At 43.4% G+C, this 27,704-nt stretch overlaps 1 protein-coding gene across 1 annotated transcript; it reads right to left on the bottom strand.

Annotated features, from left to right (window-relative positions):
* Positions 1–4,303: 4,303 nt before the first annotated feature.
* On the bottom strand, positions 4,304–26,963 carry RAG1 (recombination activating 1). The gene is made up of 7 exons (XM_004016411.6): positions 26,766–26,963; positions 25,834–26,016; positions 24,943–25,019; positions 20,439–20,541; positions 19,417–19,583; positions 16,823–19,197; positions 4,304–11,224 (listed from the first exon to the last, which is right to left on the bottom strand). The coding sequence occupies exon 7, from the start codon at positions 11,210–11,212 to the stop codon at positions 8,081–8,083; it is 3,132 nt and encodes a 1,043-aa protein (XP_004016460.1). The 5' UTR covers positions 11,213–11,224; positions 16,823–19,197; positions 19,417–19,583; positions 20,439–20,541; positions 24,943–25,019; positions 25,834–26,016; positions 26,766–26,963; the 3' UTR covers positions 4,304–8,080.
* Between the last annotated feature and the right edge of the window lie 741 nt (positions 26,964–27,704).

Here is a 27,704-nt window from a genome sequence, read left to right as displayed (position 1 = left end):
AAGAGGAGTGTGGAATGGCATGGGCATGGAGGGGTGGCCAGGGTAGGGACCCCCAGCTTTTCATCAGTACCAGAAAATCACATAAAACTTCATTCATATCATGTGAGCTGTTCCTTCCTGCTTACCTCTGTGTTACTACTCTGTGTGGGGACATCTCACCTAATGAGCTTATGCTTTCACACTTTATGCACAATCTCCTCAAATGCTGAACTGATAACATTTGTGGTGAGCCCCCTAGTTACTTTGGAGAAGGCAATGGCACCCCACTCCAGCACTCTTGCCTGGAAAATCCCATGGATGGAGGAGCCTGGTGGGCTGCAGTCCATGGGGTCGCTAAGAGTCGGACACGACTGAGCGACTTCACTTTCACTTTTCACTTTCATGCATTGGAGAAAGAAATGGCAACCCACTCCAGTGTTCTTGCCTGGAGAATCCCAGGGACAGGGGAGCCTGGTGGGCTGCCGTCTATGGGGTCGCACAGAGTCGGACACGACTGAAGTGACTTAGCAGCAGCAACAGCAGCCGAAGCTTTAAGCTAACTTTTTCACTCTCCATTCTCACTTTCATCAAGAGGCTCTTTAGTTCTTCTTCACTTTCTGCCATAAGTGTGGTGTCATCTGCATATCTGAGGTTATTGATATTTTTCCCAGCAATCTTGATTCCAGCTTGTGCTTCATTCAGCCCAGCGTTTCTCATGATGTACTCTGCATATAAGTTAAATAAGCAGGGTGACAATATACAGCCTTGACACACTCCTTTTCCTATTTTGAACCAGTCTGATGTTCCATGTCCAGTTCTAACTGTTGCTTCCTGACCTGCATACAGGTTTCTCAAGAGGCAAGTCAGGTGGTCCAGTATTCCCATCTCTTTCAGAATTTTCCAGTTTATTGTGATCCGCAGTCAAAGGCTTTGGCATAGTCAATAAAGCAGAAATAGATGTTTTCTGGAACTCTCCTGCTTTCTCTATGATCCAACAAATGTTGGCAATTTGATCTCTGGTTCCTCTGCCTTTTCTAAAACCAGCTTCAACATCTGGAATCTCTGACATAGTATATATTTAAACATGCAGATTAAATAGTCCCGAGTACCTTGAAGTAATAATAAAGGACACTAATATGGTTCTGTTAAACTGGAAACAGAGCCACAGTCACTTGAGGGAAAAGACAAAAGAATTAGCAGGCAGTGTGTCACTAAGATGTTTGAAGTGGCTACTCCAACATTTAAAATTATGTACATAGTCCTTCTCAGTCTTAGACAAGTCACTTCACATTTAACCCTTTCCCAAAGCATTTCACTCTTGTCCCTTCCCTGGCTTGGCATGGGTTGCATGCCTCAAACTCTTCAATGGTTTCCATTTGCATTTGGGGTAGGATCCAAAGTCTTTACCCAACCACAGGGTCCTGCATGATGAGGCCTCTGCCTGATTCTCTTGACTTATCAGTCCCTCCCTCAGTCTATTTCTGCTACACAGACCTTCCTTCAGTTCTGAAACATCTCCAGTTGAAGCAAAAGGGAAGGGGGCAGGGAACAACCTTTAAAAGAATGGTATGGTCATGGGACATGACAAAAACTGATTAGAACCAACCAGCAGCTCCAAGATGGCAGAAGATTCCACTTCCAGTAGACCGTGATCCTCGTTATACACTCATTGTAATACATTAGCAAGCTAAATGATACACCCTCAAATGCCATGACTGTTCTGAGGCCAATCATAAAAGGTCAAAAAGTGGGCAGGTCTCCCATCGGTCTTCCCACAGGTTATGTTGGGCCTGTTCTATCATTCCTCACCTGCCCTCACCCCACTCATCCTACCAGTCTCCTCTTAAAGGTTCCTTCTTCCTAGATATTTCTATGATTCCCCAGTTTAAATTCTCTTGTCTTACTGTACTTGAATTGCACCTAGTACTTCTCGTTCATAACACCCACTAGACTGTGGAATCATGCATTTATTATAATTACTGTTGATTCAGTGTCTACCTCCAACCAGTTCTTTGTGAGCAGAAACTGTCTGAATTCACCCCTCTGTCTCCAGCGCCAAGTATACATTGCCTGCTCCTAAAAGTTATCCTATAAATAGCTTTTAAAACAGGCTGAAATAGTTACAAAGGGTATCAAGAAATATCTAGAACTTAGCTAAGCCTTAAAGGATAAGAAGCTGCTTCATTTTCAAATGCAGGGGTAATATCAAATACCCTTGGTCAAAGGGTACCAACTTTCAGTTGTAAGATGAATAGGTTCTGAGGATCTCTCGTACAGCTGAGTGACTATATGACTGACATGGTACTGTCTCATACCCTTGAAAATTGTTAAAAGACTCAATCTTAAGTGTTCTAACTTATATGCAGAGTACATCATCAGAAATGCTGGACTGGATGAAGCACAAGCTGGAATCAAGATTGCCGGGAGAAATATCAATAACCTCGGATATGCAGATGACACCACACTTATGGCAGAAAGTGAAGAAGAACTAAAGAGCCTCTTGATGAAAGTGAAAGAGGAGAGTGAAAAAGTTGGCTTAAAACTCAGCATTCAGAAAATAAGATCATGGCATCTTGTCCCATCACTTCATGGGAAACAGATGGGGAAACAGTGGAAACAGTGAGAGACTTTATTTTGGGGGGCTCCAAAATCACTGCAGATGGTGACTTCAGCCATGAAATTAAAAGACACTTGCTCCTTAGAAGAAAAGTTATGACCAATCTAGAAAGCATATTGAAAAGCAGAGACATTACTTTGCTAACAAAGGTCCGTCTAATCAAGGCCATGGTTTTTCCAGTAGTCATGTATGGATGTGAGAGTTGGACTATAAAGAAAGCTGAGTACCAAAGAATGATGCTTTTGAACTGTGGTGTTGGAGAAGACTCTTGAGAATCCCTTGGACTGCAAGGAGATCCAACCAGTCCATCCTCAGGGAAATCAGTCCTGACTGTTCATTGGAAGGACTGATATTGAAACTGAACCTCCAATACTTTGGCCACCTGATGCGATGAACTGACTCATTTGAAAAGACCCTGATGCTGGGAAGGATTGAAGGCGGGAGGAGAAGGGGACAACAGAGGATGAGATAGTTGGATGGCATCACTGACTCAATGGACATGGGTTTGAGTAAACTCTGGGAGCTGGTGATGGACAGGGAGGCCTGGCGTGCTGCAGTCTTTGGGGTGGCAAAGAGTAGGACACGACTGAGTGACTGAATTGAACTGAACTGAACTACACATATACAAAAGGTAACTATGTGAGGCACTGGGTCAGCTAATTAACTTGATAGTGGTAGATATTTTACAATGTACACTTATATCAAATCATCACTTTAAATATTGACAATTTTATGTGTCAATAATACCTCAATAAAGGTGGAGGAGAATAGTACAAAGTAAAGATAGTAGGATTTTTAAAAAGTCAATCAAAGATGGTCGCACTGGAACAGTCTTTAAGGCCCCCTGCTGTGCCAGCAGTCAACTTGTTACTTGCTGGATCTGAGTTCCTGGGAGATGGACTGGGGCTGCAGGAGTATGGAGGGTACCAGGGTCTTTGGGGTACATGCTGTTTACCTGCAAGTACAAACATATTTCAATATTTAAAAACTTGGTTTGTTTGCATGGAATAGCTAGGCCAGATCTCTGTTCTGAGTAGGAGTGAGCTGGGAAGTCTCCAGCAAAGGCGGCACTAAGTTGCTTGAAATTTCACGGATGATGTGGAAATGACAGACTAGTGTGAAGGTAAGATGGACAGAACTGAGGGAAAATTGTGAAGGCGCAGTCCTGTCAATTTCGGGCTGAGATAAGCTTCAGTGACCTCGCATGTAATGTGAAGAACATGGTAGTACTGACTCCAAAAGAATCCAATGAGAAAACTATAGGCAAAGTGTTTGCCACACGGTTTGGTCAGTGGTAGCTATTATTGCTGTTGTTGTGGTTGCCACTGTTGTTGTTACTAGGGAAAGGACTGGTCAAGAGAACCTGGGGGCTAGCTCACTTCTGCCATTATCTGTGTGGCCCTGGCAAGTCAACCACTCTTATCAAAATGTTGAGTGTATGAATGCATGAATTTTATGGGGCAAAGGATCATATTTTTATGATTGTCAAAAGAATTTACATTTTCATTTCAAATCCTACATTTACCTTAAGTATCTGGAACCAAATTGTCTTTCTTATTTTAGTATAAACTATATTCATTATTCTGTTGCTTTTTTATTATAAAAGCACCAAATTCATGTTGTATTTCCCTCAAGGAAAAATGTCATTTCATTTTTTTAATGTTGTACTCAATATTATTATTTGAATATAAAACACAATACCCACTGTTTCCAAATTTTTAACTTTTATTTCAAATACTTAAACATACAACTGTTAACTATAACCATAATATTAATAAGGAATAGAAATATTAAAATATAAAAATTAAGTGCTGAAACATATTTTAATTAAAAACATTTGACATGGAAATTCCTTCACAACAAATCATCAAATAAAACCACTGCATCCTGGTGCCTAAACTTTTCCTAAAACAAATACAAAAAAAGAGGAAGAAGAAAGGTCTTAGAAGCCATTAAACAAACTTTACAATTATGTGTATGAAAATAAAGTGAAGTGCAATTTCACAAAAGGAAAAATCTCACCAAAAATGAATGAGGTATATTTATGTAGGTCACTGTAGTTAAATGGAAAAAATCAAACAGTGACAAAATATCTACTGTTACTTAAAAATCTCTCAACATCGAAAGAATAGACCACTTCTCATACAATAACTGAAGACACAGACATATCCGCAATCAAAAATCATTTGCATCAAAATGATGATTCATTCTCGCAACCACCACTGGTGCTTACAAACTCTGCCTCCTAGCTGTGTGTAATTTGAATTCTGTTTGATCTAATGTGAGATCCACAAGCTCAACCAAAAAAAAAATCTTACCTTCATCTATATTTTGTGAAAACAAATTGAGGCAAAACTAAATTTTAATTCACTTGGAAGGAAAAGACATCTTTTCCTCCTGTTCCTGCTTCTCAGTACATATTTATTAATCCCAGGGAGCTTTTTGACCTCATACTGACTATTCATCAATTTTCATCAGCCATTATCACTGGTCCCTGCAGTGCACCTCAGCGGGTTGGCAGGAGAACTTGTAGAATCAGGTTTCATGGGAAAAAGATGCTTTTCACTTCTCAAGTCTCAGTCTATACTTCAGGAAAAAAAAAAGGCTCCGTTCAGTGTGGTGAATTTCCCTAGAGAATGTGACTGCATTTACAACGGACACTGTCAAAAATAAGCCTTGAATATAAAACCAGGGTCTAGGATATTACAATCTCAACAGTGAGGAGGACAAAAACAACCATAGGCCGCATTTCTACATATTGAAATTCCTGCAGCCATATGTTCCTGGGGTTTATTAAAATGTGATCTGATTAAGGGATTATTGGGAGGGTTGTGCTATAAATCATGCTGTTAGTCACATGCATTCAAAGGAGTTCCTACAATGCTAGAAAAGTTGAATTTAACATTAGAAAGTGTTTACATTGCCACCAATCGAGTAACAGAGAGGAAGTGGGAAAAAAAAAATCTACAAACCAGAGCAAGCATACCTCAGGGAGTAAGAAGATTACAGGAATTTAGCTGTTTATTAGGGCAGAGACATGCTGTAAGGATTAAAGGGGATGAAGGAAAGGGGTGGCTTCAGTCCATTAGTTTACCTAATGCAAAAAGTAAATGTTTTCTAGAAAAAATAAAATTAAAATATGTATATCTTTTTGACAACTAAATTACAAGTATCTTTGTAATTTATATATTCTATACAAAAAAGGCAAGAAAAAACTGCTGTATTGTTTAAATGGAAAATACCAGGTTCAATCCCTATAAAAGCATCAAGTGCATACCATTTAGGATAATATTACTGATGCACATTTGACAACTAAATTACAAAGCTCTTTGATATACTGTGTGTGAAGAGTGGCAATTAAGGCCAATAAAATCAAAGGAAGAAAAAAAACTAATTAACACTAACATATCATTATGACTCACTAGCATATAAACTCCCATGCCTGCTCTAAATTGCCAGCAATTGGCAATTCCCAAATTCCTAAGGATGCAGACTAGAGTTTCCAGAAACTGGAGCCCCCAGAGGTTTGGTGGTGGGGGTGGGGGGCTCTTGAGAACTTTGACAATTCTTCCTCCTAGCAAAAGGCCCTAAGTACACCAAGGACTTAAAACCCACCCATCCCTGCTCCCAAGAACGCAATCTCAAGATTATGAACTATAGTGATGAGTTGTAGATTCTAAACAAATTATGTTACTGCTTTATTTCAAAAAAAAAAATTAATGGTTCATTTTTTGTGGCAGAAACAACGTGGAATCTGAAGACAAAAGATTTGAGTTCAAATTCCAGATCAGGTATGTACTATCCCCATAAATTTGGGCAAGTCATTTAACCCTCCACAAATGAGAACCATAGCAATGTCTACCCACAGAGTTGTTGTGAGGAAAAATGAGGCAAAATGAATGTGGATGAATATGAAGATATTCTAAAAGTGGCAAAAAAAAAAAAAAACCTCTGCAAATGTTAACTCTTCCACTGTACCATGAGCGTGCTCCACCTAAACTTGTGCACGCATGCTCAGTGGCTCAGTCATGTCTGACTCTTTGCAACCCCATAAACTATAGCCCACCAGGCTCCACTGTCCATGGAATTTTCCAGGCAAGAATACTAGAGTGGGTTGCCATTTCCTACTTCAGGGGATCTTCCCAACCCAGGGATCAAACCCACCTCTCTTTCATCTTCTGCTTTGGCAGGCAGATTTTTTACCATCGACACCATCTGGGAAGTCCTCCCTCTAAACTTAGCAGGTGAGAAAAGTACAACAATTTCCTGCTACAAAAACCTTAATACACTGAAATTAAACTGATCATAATAGGAAAAAAAAAAAACATAATGTAGAGGGAAAGACTCCATGAAAACTAGATTGAGCAAAATTGATCCAGGTTTCATATGGAGAAAACCTGGCAGAAATTTTCAGCAAGACATTAAATCTGTTTTTATACAGTAAACAAACCCAGATTTAAAAGACCACTGTGGAGTGGAAGGTGAGAGGGAGGTTCAAGAGAAGAGGGACGTGTGTATACCTATGGCTGATTCATGTTGATATATGGCAGAAGCTAACACAACATTACAAAGCAATTATCCTCCAATTAGAAATAATTTTTTTTAAGTCAAAGCAAAACAAAAAAGGCCCCTGTGGCTTTGAGATTGTATGGACAATCATTTGAAGAATCTAGTTAAAAGTAAAAATAAAGATCATACTTGGCTACTGATAGCAAACTAAACAGGTACTACCACAAGATTAATAACTAACTGCAGCTAACAGTTTTATTCTTCTAACTTTGTTATTGAAAAATCCATGGTACAGATGATCTCCTAAACTCCAACCATTACAAAAGAAACATCATTTAAATTCAGAAAAGGACTGATTTTCCAAAAATATTCTGGATGTAGGGTATTTCTGCATAAGTGTACCAAATGACAGGATGCACCAAGAGCACTTTGTCAAGGTCACTGTACCATACACAAGGAAGATGTTATTGCTACAGATATCTGAAAAGCTGCTCTGAATCTTGTAGAATAAGCCAAAATATGTGAAATTTATAAAACAAAGAATTCTACAAAAATGAAATAAAAAACACAGCTCAATATAAACTAGAGTAACTTGGTGAAGGGATGGAGACCACAAGTCAAATTTCTCTCCTGGGTTCTTTGGCAACCCTGACTTTGATTTTCACGTCACTCAGTCACACACATACCTATCTTTGTTCATCTCCGCTCCTCTGCAGTTACTCCTCCTCTCAGCTATTGAGCTTTCAAAAAACTGATGTCCCCTGTTACATCTCTGAACTCCCTAAACAGCTCAAGCAATCAGCTCACCAGTTACCCATTCCTGACATGGGTTCAGCATCTGCGGCCTCTCCAACCTACCACTGCCTGGGTGGTGAAGCCCCACACACTGGAGTGCAGGGTACCAGGAGAAGGCCTCATGCCATCGAGAGGAAAATGCTTGCAAATGCAAAACCAACTCATAAGCGGCTGCCCTGCTTAAAATTCCATTGAATCTTGGGATTCTGGGGATTCCTCTAGGTCTAACGAGTCCCCTAAGCCTCCCTGCGAGTTTAGGGTAAACCCCGAGTCTTTCAGGGCATTGTGAGCATTCATGAACTTCTGCAGGTATTTGGAGGTATACAACCAGTGATGTTTCAAAACGTCTTCCATTTCATAGTACTTGGACTGCCTGGCATTCATTTTCCGGAAACGCCTGAACAGTTTGTTGCCAGATTCATTTCCCTCGCTTGCCCATGCCCCAATGGAGCCATCCCTCTCAATAATTTCAGGGACGTGAGCCAAGGTTTTGTGAAAATAATTGGTGATTTTGCCCTCATATCTATACTTGAACTTGGTGGAGAGGAGCTCAGCAAAGCGCTGTGAATTGAAGCTATACTGGCAGAGGGATTCCGGGCACTCTTTAGCAGGGCATGAGGATCGCCAGACGGGTTTCATCTTCAAATAAAGGTCCATCAGTTCCTTCAGGGCTTCGTGCCTCTCCTGGGAGGGAATTAATTCACAAACTGCCTCCACCGTCTCTTTGGTCATGAGCTTCCGGGCAAAGTTGCCGTTCATCCTCATGATGGGCTTTAGGTTCATCTTCTTCCGGAGGTGCTTGTCCAGGGTAGCCTGCCATCTTTTCCTTTCCTCTTTGGAGGCGTTGGGGTTCTTATACACCTCTCCAATCTCCAGCTGGAAGATCTTGTAGAACTCAGCTGCATTGCCGATGTCGCAGTGGAGCGCATCTATGGAAGGGACCGTCTCAATGAAGGGTTTGGCCGAGACCCCCTTCACGCGGTCCCGCAGTTCCTCCACCGTCTCATGGTAGGGGTTAGAACGCCAGACCTCATAGCGCTCCAGATTCTCAGCATGGCTTCTGGTTATGGAGTGGAAGACCAGATTTTGAGAGGCCTCCAGGCGGGTGGCATCACAAAGGGTGCAAATGTACACTGAGCCGGAAGCCTCGAGACCTTCCACTTCCCGGACCAGTTTCTCGTCGTAGCCGGTGCCCCTAAAGATGAACTTGAAAGTCCGGAGGATGCCTCCCATCTCCAGCATTAATTCGCTGCTCTTCATGGCTTCCCTCTCGGCAATCAGAGGGCTCAGGATGGCCGTCAGGGTCTCGTGGTCAGACTCATCGGCTAGCATGAGGCACAGCGGCTTGCAGCACAGCTCGGAGTTAGGCTTGGCTTCCTCGAACACTTTCACGTTCTGTGACCCGTGAGCAATGCTGATTTTCATGACCGTAAAGGAAAACCGAACTGCCTTTTCCGGAACTGCCGGTCCACTGCCGTGCTTCTCGCTCACGTCTCCCATCCCATCACAAGACTCCTTCACCACCACGGTGAAGGGGCCATTCAGGTAGTCGTCAAGCTCTTGGGCTCTCATGCCCTCCAGGATGTCTTCTTCCATGTCCATCAGAGCGGACACCAAAGCTGCATCATAGCGGAAGCGCTTGGCGATGGTGTCCACCGGGTAATCGTCCACAGAGGAGGCCAATCCGGACAGTCCATCAATAATGCCCACGTCAGTGCTGGAAGACACGTTCTTCAGAGGTGGCTGCCACTCGAAGGGGTGGTAGCCTGGCAGAAGGACTTTCTCAGCACTCCGAAGGGAGTGCAGAGGCTGGAAAATCTGCCTCCCAGTGATGGCCTTCACAGTCCTGTACATCTTGTGGTACTGGCTGCAGCTGAGGAAGGTGTTGACACGGATGGCTAAGCAGACAGCCGGCTGCAGGCCAGAGCCACGTCCCTTCATGATGGCCTCCAGCTCATCTGCTTGTCTGTGCTCATTTCTTGCTCTCAGCGCCAGCAGGAACAAGGTCAGGCACACGGACTTCACATCTCCACCTTCCTCCTTGTCGGCGAAAGCCTTGACCTGCATCTTGAGCTCCCTCAGACGGTGCTTCTGCGCCCGGCGGGTCAGGGACAGGAGATGCTGGCGGGGCCGGCCCCCTTTATTGATGTGCACAAAAGTCTCTTTCGATTCCTTGTGGCTTGAGACATGGTGATTGTATTTTTCCAAGGTGACCTCCTCATCGCACTCCTCTGCTGGACATTTCACCATCAGGGAATTCAAGATGCTCAGAAAAGACTTCACCGGACTCTCCAGGTCGGTGGGGAAACAGGGATACCGGCAAGAAGGACAATAGCTACCCATGATTTTGAGGCATCTGAGAATGCAGATCCTGCAAAAGACGTGCTTACAGTTGGTCTCCACAGGGTCCGCCAGAATGTGTTCGCAAATCTGGCAGGAGATAGATTTCACAAAGTGCGCTGGGAAGTCCACTGCCAGGAGCCTGGTACTGAGGTGTATCTTACTGCAGTTGGCAATCTTCTTCATCAGTTCCTTGCTGCTGATCCTGTCCTGAGTTCTTCTCTTGCATCGTCGGGCTTGTCTCGCTCGGTCGATCACAGTTCTGAGTCTTTTGCTGAGCTGCGAGTTTGGCGGCTGACTCTTCCTCTTGAGTCCTTGACGGGCAGCATCACAGATGTCGCAGGATGGTGTGTGGGGGTGCCATTCCATCGCTGTGTTTCTTGAGGAGTAAACCTCACACGGGGCACTGCTGAACTTCCTGTGCATGAAGGTCCAGCAGTCATGGCAGAACTCAGTGGGGTGGATCGAGTCCACATCTGCCTTCACGTCGATCCGGAAGACCTTGGCAATGAGGTCTGGCCAGGACGTGGCCCTCTTTTCCTTCTTTCGTAAGAGGACTTGGGTTTTGCCATCCACGGGCCCGTGGACTGGATATCTCCTGTGGTGCCGATCAGCTTTGAGAGAATTCCCACAGATGCGGCAGAGATGTCGCAGGTTGGCTTGGTGGATTGCTTTGTCTCTTGCTTTTCCATCATCATGGGATTTTTTCAGAAATTTTGGGTGAGGCTTTAATGGCGGTTGAGTCAGGGCTGGCTTCGGACCACCAGCCTTGTCCAGGGCTGCTGGAGATTGCTCTAGAGGGGGCTTCCCCTCAGAGGAATCTTGCTTTTCTGCTTGAGCATTTTCAGGGGCCTTTTCAAAGGATCTCACCCTGAACAGCTTAAATTTCCATTCTGAAAATTTAATATGTGGATGCTGGATTTCATCTGGGGCAGAACTGAGTCCCAGGGTGGGTGGCAGAGAGACAGCCATGCTGGCTGATACCTGGAAACAATAAAAACAAGTCAGATGAGGAAAAAATGTCAACATCCCACTGATGCATCTTGGAAAGAATACAGATTAGTACATTCAATTATTCACTTATTAAATCATCCAGAAAGTTAATTATTAAATCTCCTATTTTAATATACTATGTTAGGTGCTGATCATATATCAGAGAATAGGGTCATTCCCTGTTCTTACAGTGTAGATGGTCATTTAAACCAGGTATGTAAGTACATGCACCACCATAGTTTATTTTACATATATGTGTACAACCTTATGTTTTAGTTTATTATTTTTATTGAGGTACAGTTGATGTACATACCATATGTACAATATTATTTCCCTTTCATTAAAACCTTAAGGTCTTTGAGGACAAAAATCTCCAAATGATTTACCTCTGTATCCCCAAGGTTCCTAGTACACATTACATGCTCAATAGTGGTTTGCCGAATAAATGCAAGAAAAAACTGGCTACTAAAACCAAAGACAAGTCATATTCTCTGCATTGTATCAGCCTCTTTGCACTAGCTGGACAATATATTTCCAGCTTTTTAAAGCTGTCTCCCAGGAGGTTGATTGTTTATTTCTTCCAAATGGGACATAAAAGGGTGATAAAGCTACAAATCCAAAGAAACTAATTACTCAGTACTTGAAAGGATGAAGTGAATTTTGAGCTTTAAGAATGCATGCTAATAATAAGTATCATGGATAGTAATTATGCTTATAATTTTAATTAGTGGACGCTGCTGTAAATTAAAAGGCTGTGTCTCCATTAGAAACAAACCCCACAGAACTCTCTAAACCTGAAACAAATCACAGTGTGCATGTACGAAGATTCTGAAGAACTTTTAAGATGAAAAATTTGAGTATTTTCAGATAAAATTCCACAGGCCATCCTGAAAGTCATTACCAGGCACTGATCATTAGTTAGCTCTATAGTTTGTAATAAGAAGAGGTGGGAGTAATATTTTTCTTCTTTGAAAAACATTAGCAATTGTTTTTTCAGGAAAAACATTTCCTAGCATTTCAGGAAACCCTAGCAATCTGGGTTGTGGTGTAGACATCATGGCGCTGTAGAGAAAAAGTCTTAAAATGCCATTTGAGTATCTCTAGACCCTGTTAGCCCAATATTCTCAAAATTCGTTAGTACACATAACTGGAAAAAACAGCAACTGTGTGTTCAAACTGTCATCTATATATCCCACATTTGACTGGATTAATGCTCTTTTTCTTAAAGTCTTGGTTTAGTTTGCTACAATATTGCTTCTGTTTTATATTTTGGCCTTTTTTTTGGGGTGGGGGGGCTGCTGTGAGGCATGCAGGAACCTAGCTCCCTGATCAGGGATCCAGCCCACAACTGGGAGGCGAAGTCTTAATTACTTGGACTGCCAGGGAAGTCCCTGGTTTAATGCTCTTGACTTGGCGATTATATTAAATAACATTTTCCCCTCAATTAACCAACTAACTAACCAAATTGATGATGTTTTTCTAGTCATGTGGTCATGGAGACTAACCCTCAGAGGAGCACATTTTGCCCAGAGGTGGGATTGGAGGTGGGGGGTGGGTGGGCAGGGGGAAGCCACGAGGGCCGTCCTGACGGCTGCCAACAGTTTCCTGGCAGGCTGTCCTTTAAACCGCTGAAGTCTGCTCCGTCTTGCATGCATTTTGCTTCAGAGGTTCATGTTTTTTGTAAAAACTAATAGCCAACTCCCAAGTCTTGGTTGAAAAGGAAATCCTGTTACCTTGTTCTGTATGCGGGACTATGTGAGAACCAAACAGTTCCAAACCATTTCAAAGGTCTCCTTAACCTCAGAAGTATTTCAGCTGCAGCCCAACCAACACCTCAAAGTTGCATACGGTTCAATTATGTTCCTAAATTCTGTCCTGGGTTAGGGTAAGGGGACTTCCCATGCCCCCTCTGTTGCCTTGGTTTGAACTCATTCCCAAGTGTCTTTTTCATTTCTTTAGCCTTCCCCTTCCCTGTCTTTTCTAGCACACTAGTTCTCTGGAATTCCAAGATAATACTCTGAATTCTTCTTTTTAAAAATGCATAACCATCTCTAGAGTTATTCAAGTTAAATATTGAACTTTCACAATCAGTAAGTCAAGGCATGTTAGAAGGAGCCCTAGAACTGTCTCCCCTCTCTACCCACACCTCCCCTTGACTCCCACTACCCTAAAATAGTCTATCAAAATCAGCTGAAATACATTTGTGAAAGTACTCCCAGAAAGAGTACCATCACCAAGCTATTGTTAGCCACTGACATCCAAATCAAATTTACTTATTAGATTATTTTTCTATTTAGCTGCTACAAGTTTATCCAAACTAGAAACAAGAATGGAGTAGGGAAAATGTGTTATTCTTCTGTTTTTTAGGTAAACATACACCAAGAAGCTAATAGTGGTGATGTGTGACACCTGTGAGGCTTCCCCAGGTGGCGCTAGTGGTAAAGAACCCGCCCGCCTACCAATGCTGGAGACAGAAGAGATACAGTTTTGATCCTTAGGTTGGGAAGATCCCCTAGAGGTGGGTTTGGTAACCCACTCCAGTATTCTTGCCTGGAGAATCCCACGGACAGAGGAGCCTGGAGGGCTACAGTCCATACGGTCACAAAGAGTTGGACACAGCTAAAGCAACTTAGCATGCACGCAGGTGAAAGCTATAGATGTTTTATATTCTTTATCCTTAGGGAGGATTTTAACTGCCTCTGAAATAAGCATCTATTATTTTTAGAAGATAGAACTTTTAATAACTAGTTCTAATCAGATATCATTTATCTATTTGATTAGCAAAGATTAAAAACACGAGATTGATGCTCATCAGCATTAGTGAAGGTATGGGGATTGAGGGTATCTTCATATATTCTTGGGAGGAATGTAAATTGGTATAATATTTCTAGTGGAAAATGCAGCAATGTCTTTTGAAAGTTTAAATATATATTATCTTTGGTGAAATAAATCTGATTTTAGAAACTTCTATAAAAACATTCCCGCAGGTTATTCCCATAGTGATATTTTATATGGAGAGAGAGAAAGAAAAAAATTTTTAATGTGTTTTAAAACTTTTTTACTTACTTTGCAAAATAGAAAACAGCATAAATAATCACCAAGCATTATTAAACTATGGACCAGGTACACAATGGAAAACATATAAAATTTTCTATATGCATTGATACATATATGCAATTTCTATATACATCAAGATATAAAATGATGCCCACATGACAAAGCAGATACAAGAACAACAATAGCAAGTATAGTAAGACCTCATGCTTGCATATTTGTTCATGTTTGTATATATCTGAAAATATAGACAGTCTGGAAGGGTATGCACTGAAACCTTCACAATGTCAACTCTTGAGAAAATAGAATTGATACTGGTAAGATCTCTAATTTTCTATTTAATTCATTTTTATATCATTAGAATTTTTCACAACAAATATGTATTATTTTTAAAATTTTTGTGATATATTCACTTTAGGGAAAAAAAACATTTTTGAGGCTAGATTTCTATGTACCCATAGTCATTTTTCCATTGTTGTTGCTGTTCAGTTGCCCAGTCATGTCTGACTCTTTGTGACCCCATGGACTGCAGCACGCCAGGCCTCCCTGTTCCTCACCATCTCCTGGAGTTTGCCCAAGTTCATGTTCATTGCATTGGTGATGCCATCCAGCCACCTCGGCCTCTGACACCTTCTTCTCCTTCCTCATTTTCCCCTACTTCTTCCTAAATTTCCTCCCAGAAAAGTTTGGCCAAGTGTCGAGTCTGACCACCATTCTTAGCTTTTCTTTTCTGGCAAACATGTGCTTGCGTTCTCAGCCGCTCAGTCGTGTCTGACTCTTTGCGACCCCATGGACTGTGGCCTGCCAGGCTCCTCTGTCCATGGGATTTCTCAGGCAAGAATACTGGAGTGGGTTGCCATGTCCTTCTCCAGGGGATCTTCCCGACCCAAGGATCAAACCCATATCTCCTGAGTTGACAGGCGGATTCTTTAGCACTGAGCCACCTGGGAATCCCAAACAAGTTGCATGGGGACTGAAATATGGACTTGCAGACAGCATGAAGTTAGAACCATGAAAGAGTTATCTCATGGCCATTTTTTTTTTTTTTTTTGGACACCCAGGAATCTTGCAAACTCTTGATCTCCTCTCTTCTAACAAAGGGTCTCAGTGGTGGACCAGCGTCAGACTCTATAAGGCAGGGTGGTTGTTGCTGGCTCAGCCCTGTTCCCATCGTGCTCTGCCCTCTCAGCATTGCTATCACCTTTCATCACAGCTGGAGAGGTCCTTCTCCCTACAGGGCGTGGATTCACTTTGGCAGCCAGTCTAAGGTGACTTGGCTGGGGCAGAAACTGTCATTCATATGAGTGCATCATCAGTTATTTTGGAAGGCAGAGCTGCAGCACTGCCCCCACTCCCAGCCCAGCCCCCTACTCTGCACACACATACATGCTAGTACTTGGTCCACAATCCCTCCTCTTAACGTCTTTGGTCCCCACACAATGCTTGAGTGACTACTGTGTGCCCAAGCGTGACCCCTTGTCGTCACACCCGTTGCACTCATTCGTTCATTTATTCATTCACTCCACAAATAACTATTGTCTACTTTTTGCCAAACACCAACATCAAAAAAACTGACAGCATCAAAAGCCTTTTTATGTCTCAAGGCATCTACAAAATGACCTGAAGGTTCTTGCTCTTCCTCCAGGCAAATTCTTGCTTGAACTACTTCAGAAAGAGAAGTGCACTGTCACAGCCCCTGTTCAGGAATCCTGCTCACGAATGTAACCTCTGTGTAGGGTCTCTACAGTGGCAGTTCTCAAAATTGCTACATGCCAGCATCACTAGGGAGCTCGTGTGCTTTAAAACAATGATGCAGATCATCAAGTCCCAGAGAGTCTGATTCTCCATCTGGGACAGATGGAGATAGTATTTTTTTAACAAGCATTTCAGTGGCACTGCTACTAGGGACCCGCAGGTCATGCTTTGGGAAATACTGGTCCCCTACTTAATCTGATGCGGCTCAGGAAATTCCTGGCAGTTCTTGGCAAATACCTGGGCAAGTACATATTTCCTCCAACCCTGAAATTTGTTTGCTCCTGATTATTTTTCTTGCCTGGATCAGCGCAGTACTTCTTCCAAGAGACTCACTCCTTTCCTTCTGCTGATTCATTTTGCAAATCCTGTCAATAGGCACTACTTGGGAAATTCCTGGCAGTCCACTGGATAGGACTCTGAGCTTCCACTGCCTGGGGCACATGTTTGATCCCTGGGTCAGGGAACCAAGATCCCCATAAGCCACACACTGCAGCCAGATAAATAAATAACACACTCCCTAAGCCCTTCCTCTGCCTACAGCCCTCATTTACAGTAATTCGGATATTTTGCATCTTCTCTATGAACCTACAGTGTCTTCCTCAACTTGGTCCTTGTTCCTTTCCTATTTTAAGCACATTAGAGAGAAAAACCAAACATACGTCAGCTTCCCTCGATCCCTCCTCTCATTCCCCACAAGGGAAAAAGCCCAGGTATTTCTAGTTAGCAACATAAAAATATAATAAATACTGTGACTCAAGGCATGAAAGGCATGAGTGTTACCTTGCTCAGCAGGCTGCCTGGGCAAAGTGTTGGGAAGACTGCAATTCAGTTGTTATCACTTGATACCAAAGAGAAGGCAGAGGGTGCTCTCCTGTCTTTCAGGCAGGCCGCTGCATTATTTATCAGTCTCCACTGCCTTTCCCAGCCTCCCCCCACCACACAGGGCTAACCACAAGTGACGGCAGCCAATCACAGCCCTTGAGCCCCCTAGCTCCAGCTGGCACCTGGTTCTTCAGGAAGCTTAGCTGGGGGACCTGAGTGTAGAACCACATGCTGGTGTGTGCTGGAGCACTGCCAGCGCTGCCAGGTCACTCCCCAAGACTGGCTGGAAGTGATCTTGTCAACATAATTTTGGACTTCTGCCAAGGTTCTATACCTGTGCCTCAGTTTCTTCATCTGTAAGATGAAAATACATATACCTCAAATAGTCAGTGAGCTTATACAGTGAGAGTTATCATAGGAAAATACTTGCAACAGCATCTGCCCTTGTTGTTTAGTCTCTAAGCTGTGTCCAACTCTTTGCAACCCCATGGACTGTAGCCCACTAGGCTCCTCTGTCCATTGGATTTCCCAGGCAAGAATACTGGAGTGGCTTGCCATTTCCTTCTCCAGGGGATCCTCCCAACCCAGAGATCGAACTCACGTCTCCTGCACTGCAGGCACCTGGGAAGCCCAGAGATCTGCCCTTAATAGGTACTTATCAAATGCTAACTCTGTGATCACTTTTATTATAATTTTGAAATGACCTCAGTAAGGGAAGCCTGTGCTCCTCGAAACAGTACTACATTTACATCACTGGAGTTTTGAAGGAACAGACCAGGATCTGTGCCTTCAATTGCTTTGGGTCTTGGATATATTACTTAAATCCAAGTAACAGATTTATGAGATGCTATCTCCTCATCTACATCCCAATATTTGATTATATTAACCCCATATTATCCAGAGCAATAGGCCAGGCTTCCAAGTGCTTTACTTTACTTACTATCACTTATTTGTCACCACAACGCTGTGCATTTGACATTAGTTTTTCTAAAGAGAAGCCACAGACGTTTAAAGCAATGGAGAAGCTTACCCGTGGACACACACCACTAAATAGTGAAGTGGGATTCAAAGTGCATGTTCTCAACCACTTCACTATTCTGTAAAAGGAGAATACTGAGCGCCATCGGCAGCAAGAGTGCGAGGATGACTCAGAAACGAACTTCAGTTTGCCTGCAAGGTCTCTGTTTCAAATTCCCTTTATATTTCTTAGACCAAGTGCCCCTGTGCTCAGCTAATATGTGAGGGGCAGCCTTGTTCTCATCTTCAGCAAAAACTGTTAGCATCAGGTGCGAGGATTTCTCTGTGCTCTGCTGCCCTCTCTAGACATTCCTCAGTTCAGTTCAGTTCAGTCGCTCAGTCTTGTCCGACTCTTTGCGACCCCATAAGCCACAGCACGCTAGGCCTCCCTGTCCATCACCAACTCCCAGAGTGCACCCAAACCCATGTCCAGTGAGTCAGTGATGCCATCCAGCCATCTCATCCTCTGTCGTCCCCTTCTCCTCCTGCCTTCAATTTTTCCCAGCATCAGGGTCTTTTCCAATGAGTCAGCTCTTCGCATCAGGTGGCCAAAGTACTGGAGTTTCACCTTCAGCATCAGTTCTTCCAATGAACACCCAGGACTAATCTCCTTTAGGGTGGACTGGTTGGATCTCCTTGCAGTCCAAGGGACTCTCAAGAGTCTTCTCCAACACCACAGTTCAAAAGCATCAATTCTTCCGCGCTCAGCCTTCTTCACAGTCCAATTCTCACATCATACATGACCACCAGAAAAACCATAGCCTTGACTAGACAGACCTTTGTTGGCAAAGTAATGTCCCTGCTTTTTAATATGCTGTCTAGGTTGGTCAAAACTGCAAAACTTTCCTTCCAAGGAAGGACATGTCTTCAAAGACCATTCCTAGTATGTTGTTGTTGTTTAGTCAGTCTTATCTGACCCTTTTGCAACCCCATGGATTGTAGCCCGCCAGGCTCAACGAGATTTCCATGAGATTTCCCAGGCAAGAATACTGGAGTGGGTTGCCATTTCCTTCTCTGGGGGATCTTCCCAACCCAGAGGTCGAACCCATGTCTCCTGCTTGTCAGGCAGGTTCTTTACTGGCTCATCCCACTGAGCCACCTGGGAAGCCCTCCTCCTTGTATATCCCCATTGTTTTTCACCCAGGCCTGTCCAACCACACAACAGTCCTGGGGGACAGTTTCCGCTCATAAAGACTGAGCAGGAGCCATTGCAATTAATATTGGGAGAGATGACCTGTGTCTTCCAGGAGCTTCTGTGTTTATACCCAAGTTTCAAATGCCATCATGAGGCTAAGCAGGTGGAAGCCGAGAAGTTCCTGGAGAACAAAGCCCATGTTCAAATCAGCAGGAAGCAGGTCCCCCAGGATGTGACTTATGGTCTCGATGTCCTCTTTGTACGATGGGGTCATATAGAGAGGGGTCAGAGCATCGCTGATGCGGAGGGAGTTTCCCTTCCCCTCCACGCTCCCACGCTATAAAAGCCTGCATCTCAACTGGACTCACAGAAAGAGGAAGGGAGGGCCACCTCACCTTACCTCACCTTGAAGGAACCAAGGAAACAGCCATGTCTCACAGAACTGGAACAGAGCAGCAAGTCCCGGCTTCCAAGGGTTGGCTTCAATTCCACAGACCCACTTAGAATATATGTAACACTAGAGGGCCCATCTGTTCCACTCTCCTGGAACTTTTCCTGGGTTTGGCCCTGAAAGTCCAAAGTAAGCAGAGTCGGTGGGTCATTCATTCCTCAACCCCAAACCAGAGCTGGAAAATTTCTCTAACCTCAAATATTCATAAATACAATCCTTTTCAATAGTTCTTAGGAATATTAGATGTTCAAAGAGACTCATTAAAGAATATGCATCAGGCCATAGGGACCAGGGACAAACCAAATTATATAAGAGCTTTATCTTTTATCATATTTGCCAAGGATTTCTGTGTTGTTTAAGTTTTTATCAGTCATATGTCTCTTTTAAAATAGAAAAAATCAAGATATACAAATAAAATATAAAAAATTTAAAATAAGGCAAAATAAGATATTGGGTGTGTGTATGTGTGTTAGTCGCTCAGTCGTGCCTGACTCTTTGCGACCCCATGGACTGCAATCCACCGGGTTCCTCTGTCCAAGAGATTTTCCAGGCAAGGATACTGGAATGGGTTGCCATTTCCTTCTCCAGGGGATCTTCCCAACCCAGGGATCAAACCCGGGTCTCCTGCACTGCAGGCAGATTCTTTACCGATTGAGCTACAAGGGAAATATTGGGTACATATAAAGAAACACTTCTAATCTTTTATATTTGAAAATCTAGATTTTTATACATCAGACTCTTCAGGGACAGGATTTCCAATATTTTCCTGTCCCTCCCCATAACACCTGGGGACCTCTTTTTCATATCCATGTTGAAATCTTGTAGCTGTCCCCTGTTCTCTGCTGAGAGATGACACCTCCATTGGATCACCAGGAAAACACGCTGAGCCATGAATGCATGCCCCTTCCCTGGCCACTAAAATTCCACCCACTATTCCCGTTTCAAGTCTTTGCCGTGAGACAGACCCCCACCTGGAGCAAACCTTGATTTCCATCATGAAACAGCAAAGTCAGAGCTGCCAAGACTTCCATGTTGTTCCAAGCAGATTAAAAATAAAACATGCCAATGACGACCCTGTATGCAAGACAGCAAAAAAGACACAGATGTGTATAACGGACTTTTGGACTCAGAGGGAGAGGGAGAGGGTGGGATGATTTGGGAGAATGGCATTGAAACATGTATACTATCATCTAAGAATCGAATCGCTAGTCTATGTCCGATGCAGGATACAGCATGCTTGGGGCTGGTGCACGGGGATGACCCAGAGAGATGTTATGGGGAGGGAGGTGGGACGGGGGATCATGTTTAGGAATGCATATACACCCGTGGTGGATTCATGTCAATGTATGGCAAAACCAATACAGTATTGTAAAGTAAAATAAAGTAAAAATAAAAATTAAGAAAAAAAAAAAAACATGCCAGACAGATCTTGACCAAGTTTATCAGGAGGAAAAGAATGAAAAGGGCAACTAGAATGAAACTAGAGTTTGGACAGTTCAAGGCCAGGCAGGTCCCAGCACTGAGTAGAGCCCTTCTGGCTGAGAGACTAGCTGTGGTTAATCCTAGAGATGTCGAAGGGGCCAGCACTGGCCCTGCTCCGTATGGTGCACAGACACCCTACTATCTCTCACTTCACCTGCCTCTCTACCCAAGCCCCAAATCCTCCTTAGCAGATTGCCTCCACTCATTCCCCTGGACTCCCTGCAGGCCCTTTTAAAAGACCTTTTCAAATTCAATTTCCTCCCAGACTGCCAGGAGCTCCAGTTGCTGATATCAATCAAAATCTACTCCTGCAGCTGTGGTCTGAGTGTGTGAACACTGCCTTCTCTGCTCTTATCATAACCCAGCAGATGCTGTTTACCGACACTGGGATTACGTATATAAGCATGTATCTGCGTATCTCCAGCTCACAAAACTTGTCTTCCAACATCACTGAATCGAATGCCAGAGCTGGAAGGGAACTTAGAGGTTATCTGACCCAATGGATGTCTCTTAAAAGTGAGAAACAGTCCCCGAAGGGCAAAGTGTCCTATTCAATATCATAGAGGGAATGAGAATTAGTAGCAAAAATAGCATTACAAACGGGTCTCTGGAGCCCTAGGACAAGATTCTTTCCAGTACATTGAAAAGGGAGCATCCCTCCCCCGCCCACCCCGATGCCTTCTTGCTTTTCTTAGCCTGGAAAGGAGCTCCAGTTGGCAATGAAGCGAAACCGTAACAGGCCACTGCTAGACTAGAGCCTTCAGTGATAATGCAGAATGTCACAACGCCGGTGGTGAAGAGGCGGCACCCCACCCGCTCATTTCTCCCCCACTTCCCCAGTCTTGAAATTGCTTTCTAATTAACTCAATGTGGACTATCCCTGTTAGTAAATTTTCTAATACATTATTAATTGCTGTAAACGTCAACTGCAGCTCATTCCCCACAAATTCAGAAGTGCTTTGGCGGGCTTTCTGGCATTAGCTAAGCTGTTTTCTAAACAACTAGTGCCATCATGTGGGCAAAAAAAAGGTTGTATCATTGAGCAATCAGAAAAAGCCATCAGAAAAAGTCTCAAGAAGTTCATGAACTGGTTCAGAAGCAGTTAAAAAGTTTGGTTGTCTTCTCTCTTCACGTGTCCCAACTTCTGTCTTCCCTACCCATCCCCTTCACTATCCCCTGCCTCTGTAGGAATCTCCTGTAATTCCTATAGACTAAGAAACATCATCAGAAGTTGAGATGGTCAAAGTAACTTGCTCCGAGACCTCAGACCTAGTTAGCTCTAGTCTTCTGCCGAAGTCAAAGCTCTGACATGGAACTCCACTTTGCTACTGCTAACTGGTCCCAGAAAATATTTAATGAGTGCCTTCTCCCCCTTCCTCAAGAAAGTGAAGACCTAAGGATCGTGTCTTCATGAGGGAGTTTGAGGACTGAGAAGTGTCATCCAATGTTTCAGACTTTATTAGATATCCTTTCTAAACTGGAGACACCTGTTCCACCTTCCAACCCCAAACATAGAAAGGCATTTCTTTCTGCCTCATCTCATTCAGCTGTACAGGGTCTAAGAATGAGTTCAAATATCAATGTAGGATGAATTTGATCCAAGTGTCCAGGAGTTAGAATTCAAGTCTGAGGAATGAGCTTTCTTAAGCCTAGAATAAACATAATGGCTTGAAACGAATAATTGCAGGAGAGCCACAGATATGTCTACAAAAAGCTAAACTGGGCATTTGTCTTAAGCTCTAGATTTGGGGGCTCCAAAAATTTTATAATTGTTTTTGGAGAGTGAGAAAGGAATACTCTTAAATGAAGGGAATTTAACTGTAATTTAACTGTGTGTTTATCTAGAGTTACTATGTAGCTTAAGTTTTTATTTAATGAGAACAGTTGCTAAGTTTTTAATAAATTTTAATTAAAATTATATTGTTTTTCAACTTATGAATAGTGTTTTGGAAAGACATAGGTAGAATCAGCTTCTAATTATATTTGTACAAAAAACTGTCGTTGACTTGTCTATAATATGTTTATCAAAAAAGTTGAAAATGTATGTGATTTAAATGTATATCTCATTATAAATTTTTTTCTGGGACATTTCTCCCGCTCAAAAAAGGGTACTGTTTTCAAATGCATATGAAAGCACACTTTACCACTATCATTACAGAAAAAAAATTTGTATCTGTATTTCTATATCTGAAGATACTACTATTATTATTCATTTATTTATTTCATTATATAAGTTTCTATTAGAAAGTCTGGATTCTTTTCTTTCCTGTCCACATGTCAATTTTAAAAAATAACTCTGGGGAATTCCCTGGAGGTCCAGTGGGCAGGATTCCATGCTTCCACTGCCTTGGATGGTTTATTTCCTGGTCAGGGAACTAAGATCCCACAACCTGTGTACAGTGAAGCCAGTAATAATAATAATAATATACATTTTAAAATAATAAAACTAAAACATAACTTTGCTTTGTGATACATAAGGGGAGACCAGCTGAATTCAGATTGAATTGAGATTGGCCATGCTTTTTACTTCCATCAAAGAAGAATTTACCTTCATTCTCCTCAGGTTCCCCTCAACTTTTCCAGTCTCTCGAATGCCCCCCCTACAATTCCCCAAAATCACCAGCCACAACAAAACCCATGAATACCTCTAATATGTACATATTGCAGATGTTATACTAGAAAAAAAGAGAGGTTCTCAGTAGCATGACATCAGAGTAGTGCTCAGACTTCCTCCGTGACTTTGTGGCTTCTCTGTTTCTCATGGACCACAGACCATTACGTAGAAATTGCTGTAAGTTTCCAGGCATCTCCTCCTCCGGGTTCCTGGGCCTTTTGGCCACCTGGACTCACAAATCCCTTTTTCTAACAAAGCTATTCCTCCAGGTGGCAATCAATAACAATATAGTATAATGCTGAAGTAGCCTGTGGTTTGTGTCTGTCAATCTAAACGTGGGCTTTAGATTGAAATGTGAATGTGAATATGCTGAAATGTTCACCCCTCGTACCTCAAAATGTGACTAGACTTCAAGACAGGGTTTTGAAAGAAGTGATTAAGTTAAAATAAGGTAACAGACTTATCTCTGGGCTTCCCTGGTGACTCGGTGGTAAGGAATCCTCCTGCCAATGCAGGAGACATAGGTTCAATCCCTGGTGCGGGAAGATCCCACGTGAGGAGGAGCAACTTAAGCCCGTGAGCCCCAGCTACTGAGCTCTAGAGCCCGGGAACTGCAACTACTGAAGCCAGAGCCCATGCTTCATAAGAGAGGCCACTGGACCGAGACGCCCCCACATCACAGCGAAGAACAGCCCCTGCTCGCCACATCTGGAGACAGCCCTCGCAATGGACGAGGACGCAGCAAGCCAAAAATAAATACACAAAACTATATGTTAAAATCTTTTGTAGAGTGATCCCTAATCTAATCTGACTGATGTCCTTATGAGAAGAAATTGGGACACACCAAGGCTCCTCCGTCCGTGGGATTTTCCAGTACTCTTGCCTGGAAAATCCCATGGACGGAGGAGCCTGGTGGGCTGCAGTCCATGGGGTCGCGACTGAGCAACTTCACTGTCACTTTCCACTTTCATGTATTGAAGAAGGAAATGGCAACCCACTCCAGTGTTCTTGCCTGGAGAATCCCAGGGACGGGGGAGCCTGGTGGGCTGCCATCTATGGGGTCGCACAGAGTCGGACACGACTGAAGCGACTTAGCAGCAGCAGCAGCAAGGCACATGCAAGCACAGAGGAAAGACCACGTAAGGGCGCCAGGAGAAGGCAGCGTCTACAAGACAAAGAGACGGGCCTCAGGAGAAACCAACCTGAGGGCTCCTTAGTATCGACCATCCAGCCTCCAGCCCCTTGAGAAAATTAGCTTCTGCTGCTTAAGCCACCCAGTCTGTGGTATATTGTTCTGGCAGCCCCAGCAGACTAAGAAAATAGGGATCAGTCTCTCATCTTGGATATTCCTTTCACCCTCCCTGTGTGTCAGGCATTACCGTTATGAAGGTCCAAGCAGATGCCACGGCCAAACTCAGGTTACTTCTGCGGCAGCCTCTTCTTCCTTTGGGGCATCCTAGTCATAATAGATCCACACATGTGTGCTAAGTTGCTTTAGTCATGTCCGACTCTTTGTGACTCTGTGGACTGTAGACCCCTAGGCCCCTCTGTCCAGACAAGAATACTGGACTGGGTTATCATGCCCGCATCCAGGGGATCTTCCTGACCCGGGGATCGAACCTGTGTCTCTTAAGTCTCTTGCATTGGCAGGTGGGTTCTTTACCACTAGCGCCACCTGGGAAGGCCCAGTCATAACAGACGCCACCACTCAATTGCCTCATCTCTCCCAACTCAGCCTCTCAGTGAAACATTACAAAAGAGGCCTCGGTCTCTTCATTTGTAGAAGCAAAGGGGAGGGAATGGGAGAGCCGTATCTCCATAATTTCACTCTGACCACATTCACGACTTTTGCCTTATCCAAATACCACCTGCACTATAATTTAATATCTGTCTTTAAAGGAAGCCACCTTCTTTACTTATTAATTTACTTAGAGAAGGATTTTTATAAGCTATCAAATGTTTGTAGCAGAAATACAATGTAGAAAAAAAACTATCTCTGTGTTAGAAAGGAAGGTTAGTGACTATAAAGATCTACCAAATAGATAACTTTTTCCTTCCCAAATTTAGACGGATTGAAAGAAAACAGGAAAAGCAATTCTGCTGTTAACTTGCACATAAAGCTAATGTCTCCACCTGAAGTCATCTCATGTGCTACCTAAACTCATTTCATGCTCCGCAATGAGACTTTTCAGGACACCAAAGGATGTGATATTTAAGAATCTTCCCAATTCTAAGAAGCTGCAACTTGTGTCTTACACATCGTGACACACCTGTCATGGAGCAGCTGACTGTGGAAAGTCAGTTCAGGAATCCGCCCAGTAGGGGGCAGGGTTGAGACAGTGCCGCAGATGGAGAGCTTTCTTAATATAGCGTCGCTTGTTTACAGCTCTCAACCTGCTCTGCCGCGGCTCTTCCTCCTCACCTGCTGTTTGTCTACATCTGCCTGGAGGTCCCTGAGGAAAACAACAGACCAGCACATCACTTCATGTGGAAACCAGACTGGGGACTCCAAACTACTCACATTTGTTGGAAGAAGCCCTAGGTCCCTCAGTCCCCATGGAATCTGCCTTCACCATCTAAACTGAGGAAACAGGATCCCTGTGCCCTGGATCCAATTCCAGGTTTTAAACCAATCGACCAAATCTCCAGCGCTTTTAAGCATAAGCATTGTGTTAGACAGAGATTACAGAATTTAATAACCTGCTGCTTGCAAGCTAGATTAATTGGGCGGATGATATGAAAGCTGTTGCTATTAATGAATGGAACAGACAGGGCATAACTTGTAAATTGCATGCTAGAGAACATAAGAGATGTGAAGTGTCAGAGGAGATTAAGGGAAGGCCAAGGAGACCCTTCTCCAATGCCCCCTTGAAAATGCCCATAAAAACACCCAAGATGAGAGAACAATTTCAACAGGACCAGATATAAGTGATAAAAATTAGCCTTATGCCATGATCCCCAGGAGAAGTCTCTTTAGATTAGGAGAATGACAGGTAAAGAGGGTTGCATTCGTTTGCTAGGGCTGACATAACAAAATACAAACTGAGGGACTTAACCAGTAGAAATTGATTTCTGGAAGTTCTGGAGGCTGGAAGTCCCAAGAGCAAGGTGTCATCAGAATCAGTTTCTCCTGGAGCCCCTCTGCATGGCTTACAGGCTGCCTTCTTGCTAGATCCTCACATGGTCTTTCCCCTATGCTTACAGATTCCTGCTGTCTCTTCTATTTCTGAAAAGGACTCCCATCCTATTGGATTAGGGCCCATCCACATGACCCCATGATCTCTGTGTAGTTGTTCAATCACCAAGTCATATCAGACTCTTTGTGACCCCATGGACTGTAGCACGCCAGGGTCCTCTGTCCTTCACCATCTCCCAGAGTTTTCTCCAATTCATGTGCATTGAGGCAGTGGTGCTATCTAACCATCTCATTCTCTGCCACCCCCTTCTCCCTTTGACGTCAATCTTTCCCAGCATCAGGGTCTTTTCCAATGAGTCAACTCTTTCCATAAGGTGGCCAAAGCATTGGACCTTCAGCTTCAGCATCAGTCCTTCCAATGAATATTCAGGGTTGATTTCATTTAGGATTGACTTGTTTGGTCTCCTTGCAGTCCAAGGGACTCTCAAGAATTTTCTCTAGCACCACAGTTTGAAAACATCAATTCTTTGGTGCACAGTCTTCTTTATGGTCCAATTCTCACATCTGTACGTGTGTGGGGTGGGGGGTGGGGTGGGGAGGTGTTACTTACTCAGTCATGTCCAACTCTTTGTGATCCCATTAACTGTAGCCCACCAGGCTCCTCTGACCATGGGATTCTCCAAGCAAGAATACTGGAGTGGGTAGCCATTTCCTTCTCCAGGGGATCTCTCCGACCCAGGGATCAAACCCAGGTCTTCTGAATTGCAGGCAGATTCTTTACCATCTGAGCTAGAGGGGAAAAACCATAGCTTAGACTATATGGACCTTTGTTGGCAAAGTGATGTCTCTGCTTTTTCATATGCTGTCTAGGTTCTTTATTGCTTTTCTTCCAAGGAGCATCTTTTAATTTCATGACTGCAGTCACTGTCTGCAATGATTTTGGAGCCCCCCCAAAAAAAATCTGTCACTGTTTCCACTTTTTCCCCATCTATTTGCCATGAAGTG

The sequence above is a fragment of the Ovis aries genome, chromosome 15 (genome assembly GCF_016772045.2).
Source record: "Ovis aries strain OAR_USU_Benz2616 breed Rambouillet chromosome 15, ARS-UI_Ramb_v3.0, whole genome shotgun sequence".
NCBI lineage: Eukaryota > Metazoa > Chordata > Mammalia > Artiodactyla > Bovidae > Ovis > Ovis aries.
Note: the sequence above shows the minus strand (reverse complement) of the source record. Positions and strands in the feature narration are given on the sequence as shown.

Excerpts from the sequence above, each read along its gene's own strand:
- RAG1 (XM_004016411.6), bottom strand. The coding sequence starts at position 11,212 with ATGGCTGTCTCTCTGCCACCCACCCTGGGACTCAGTTCTGCCCCAGAT.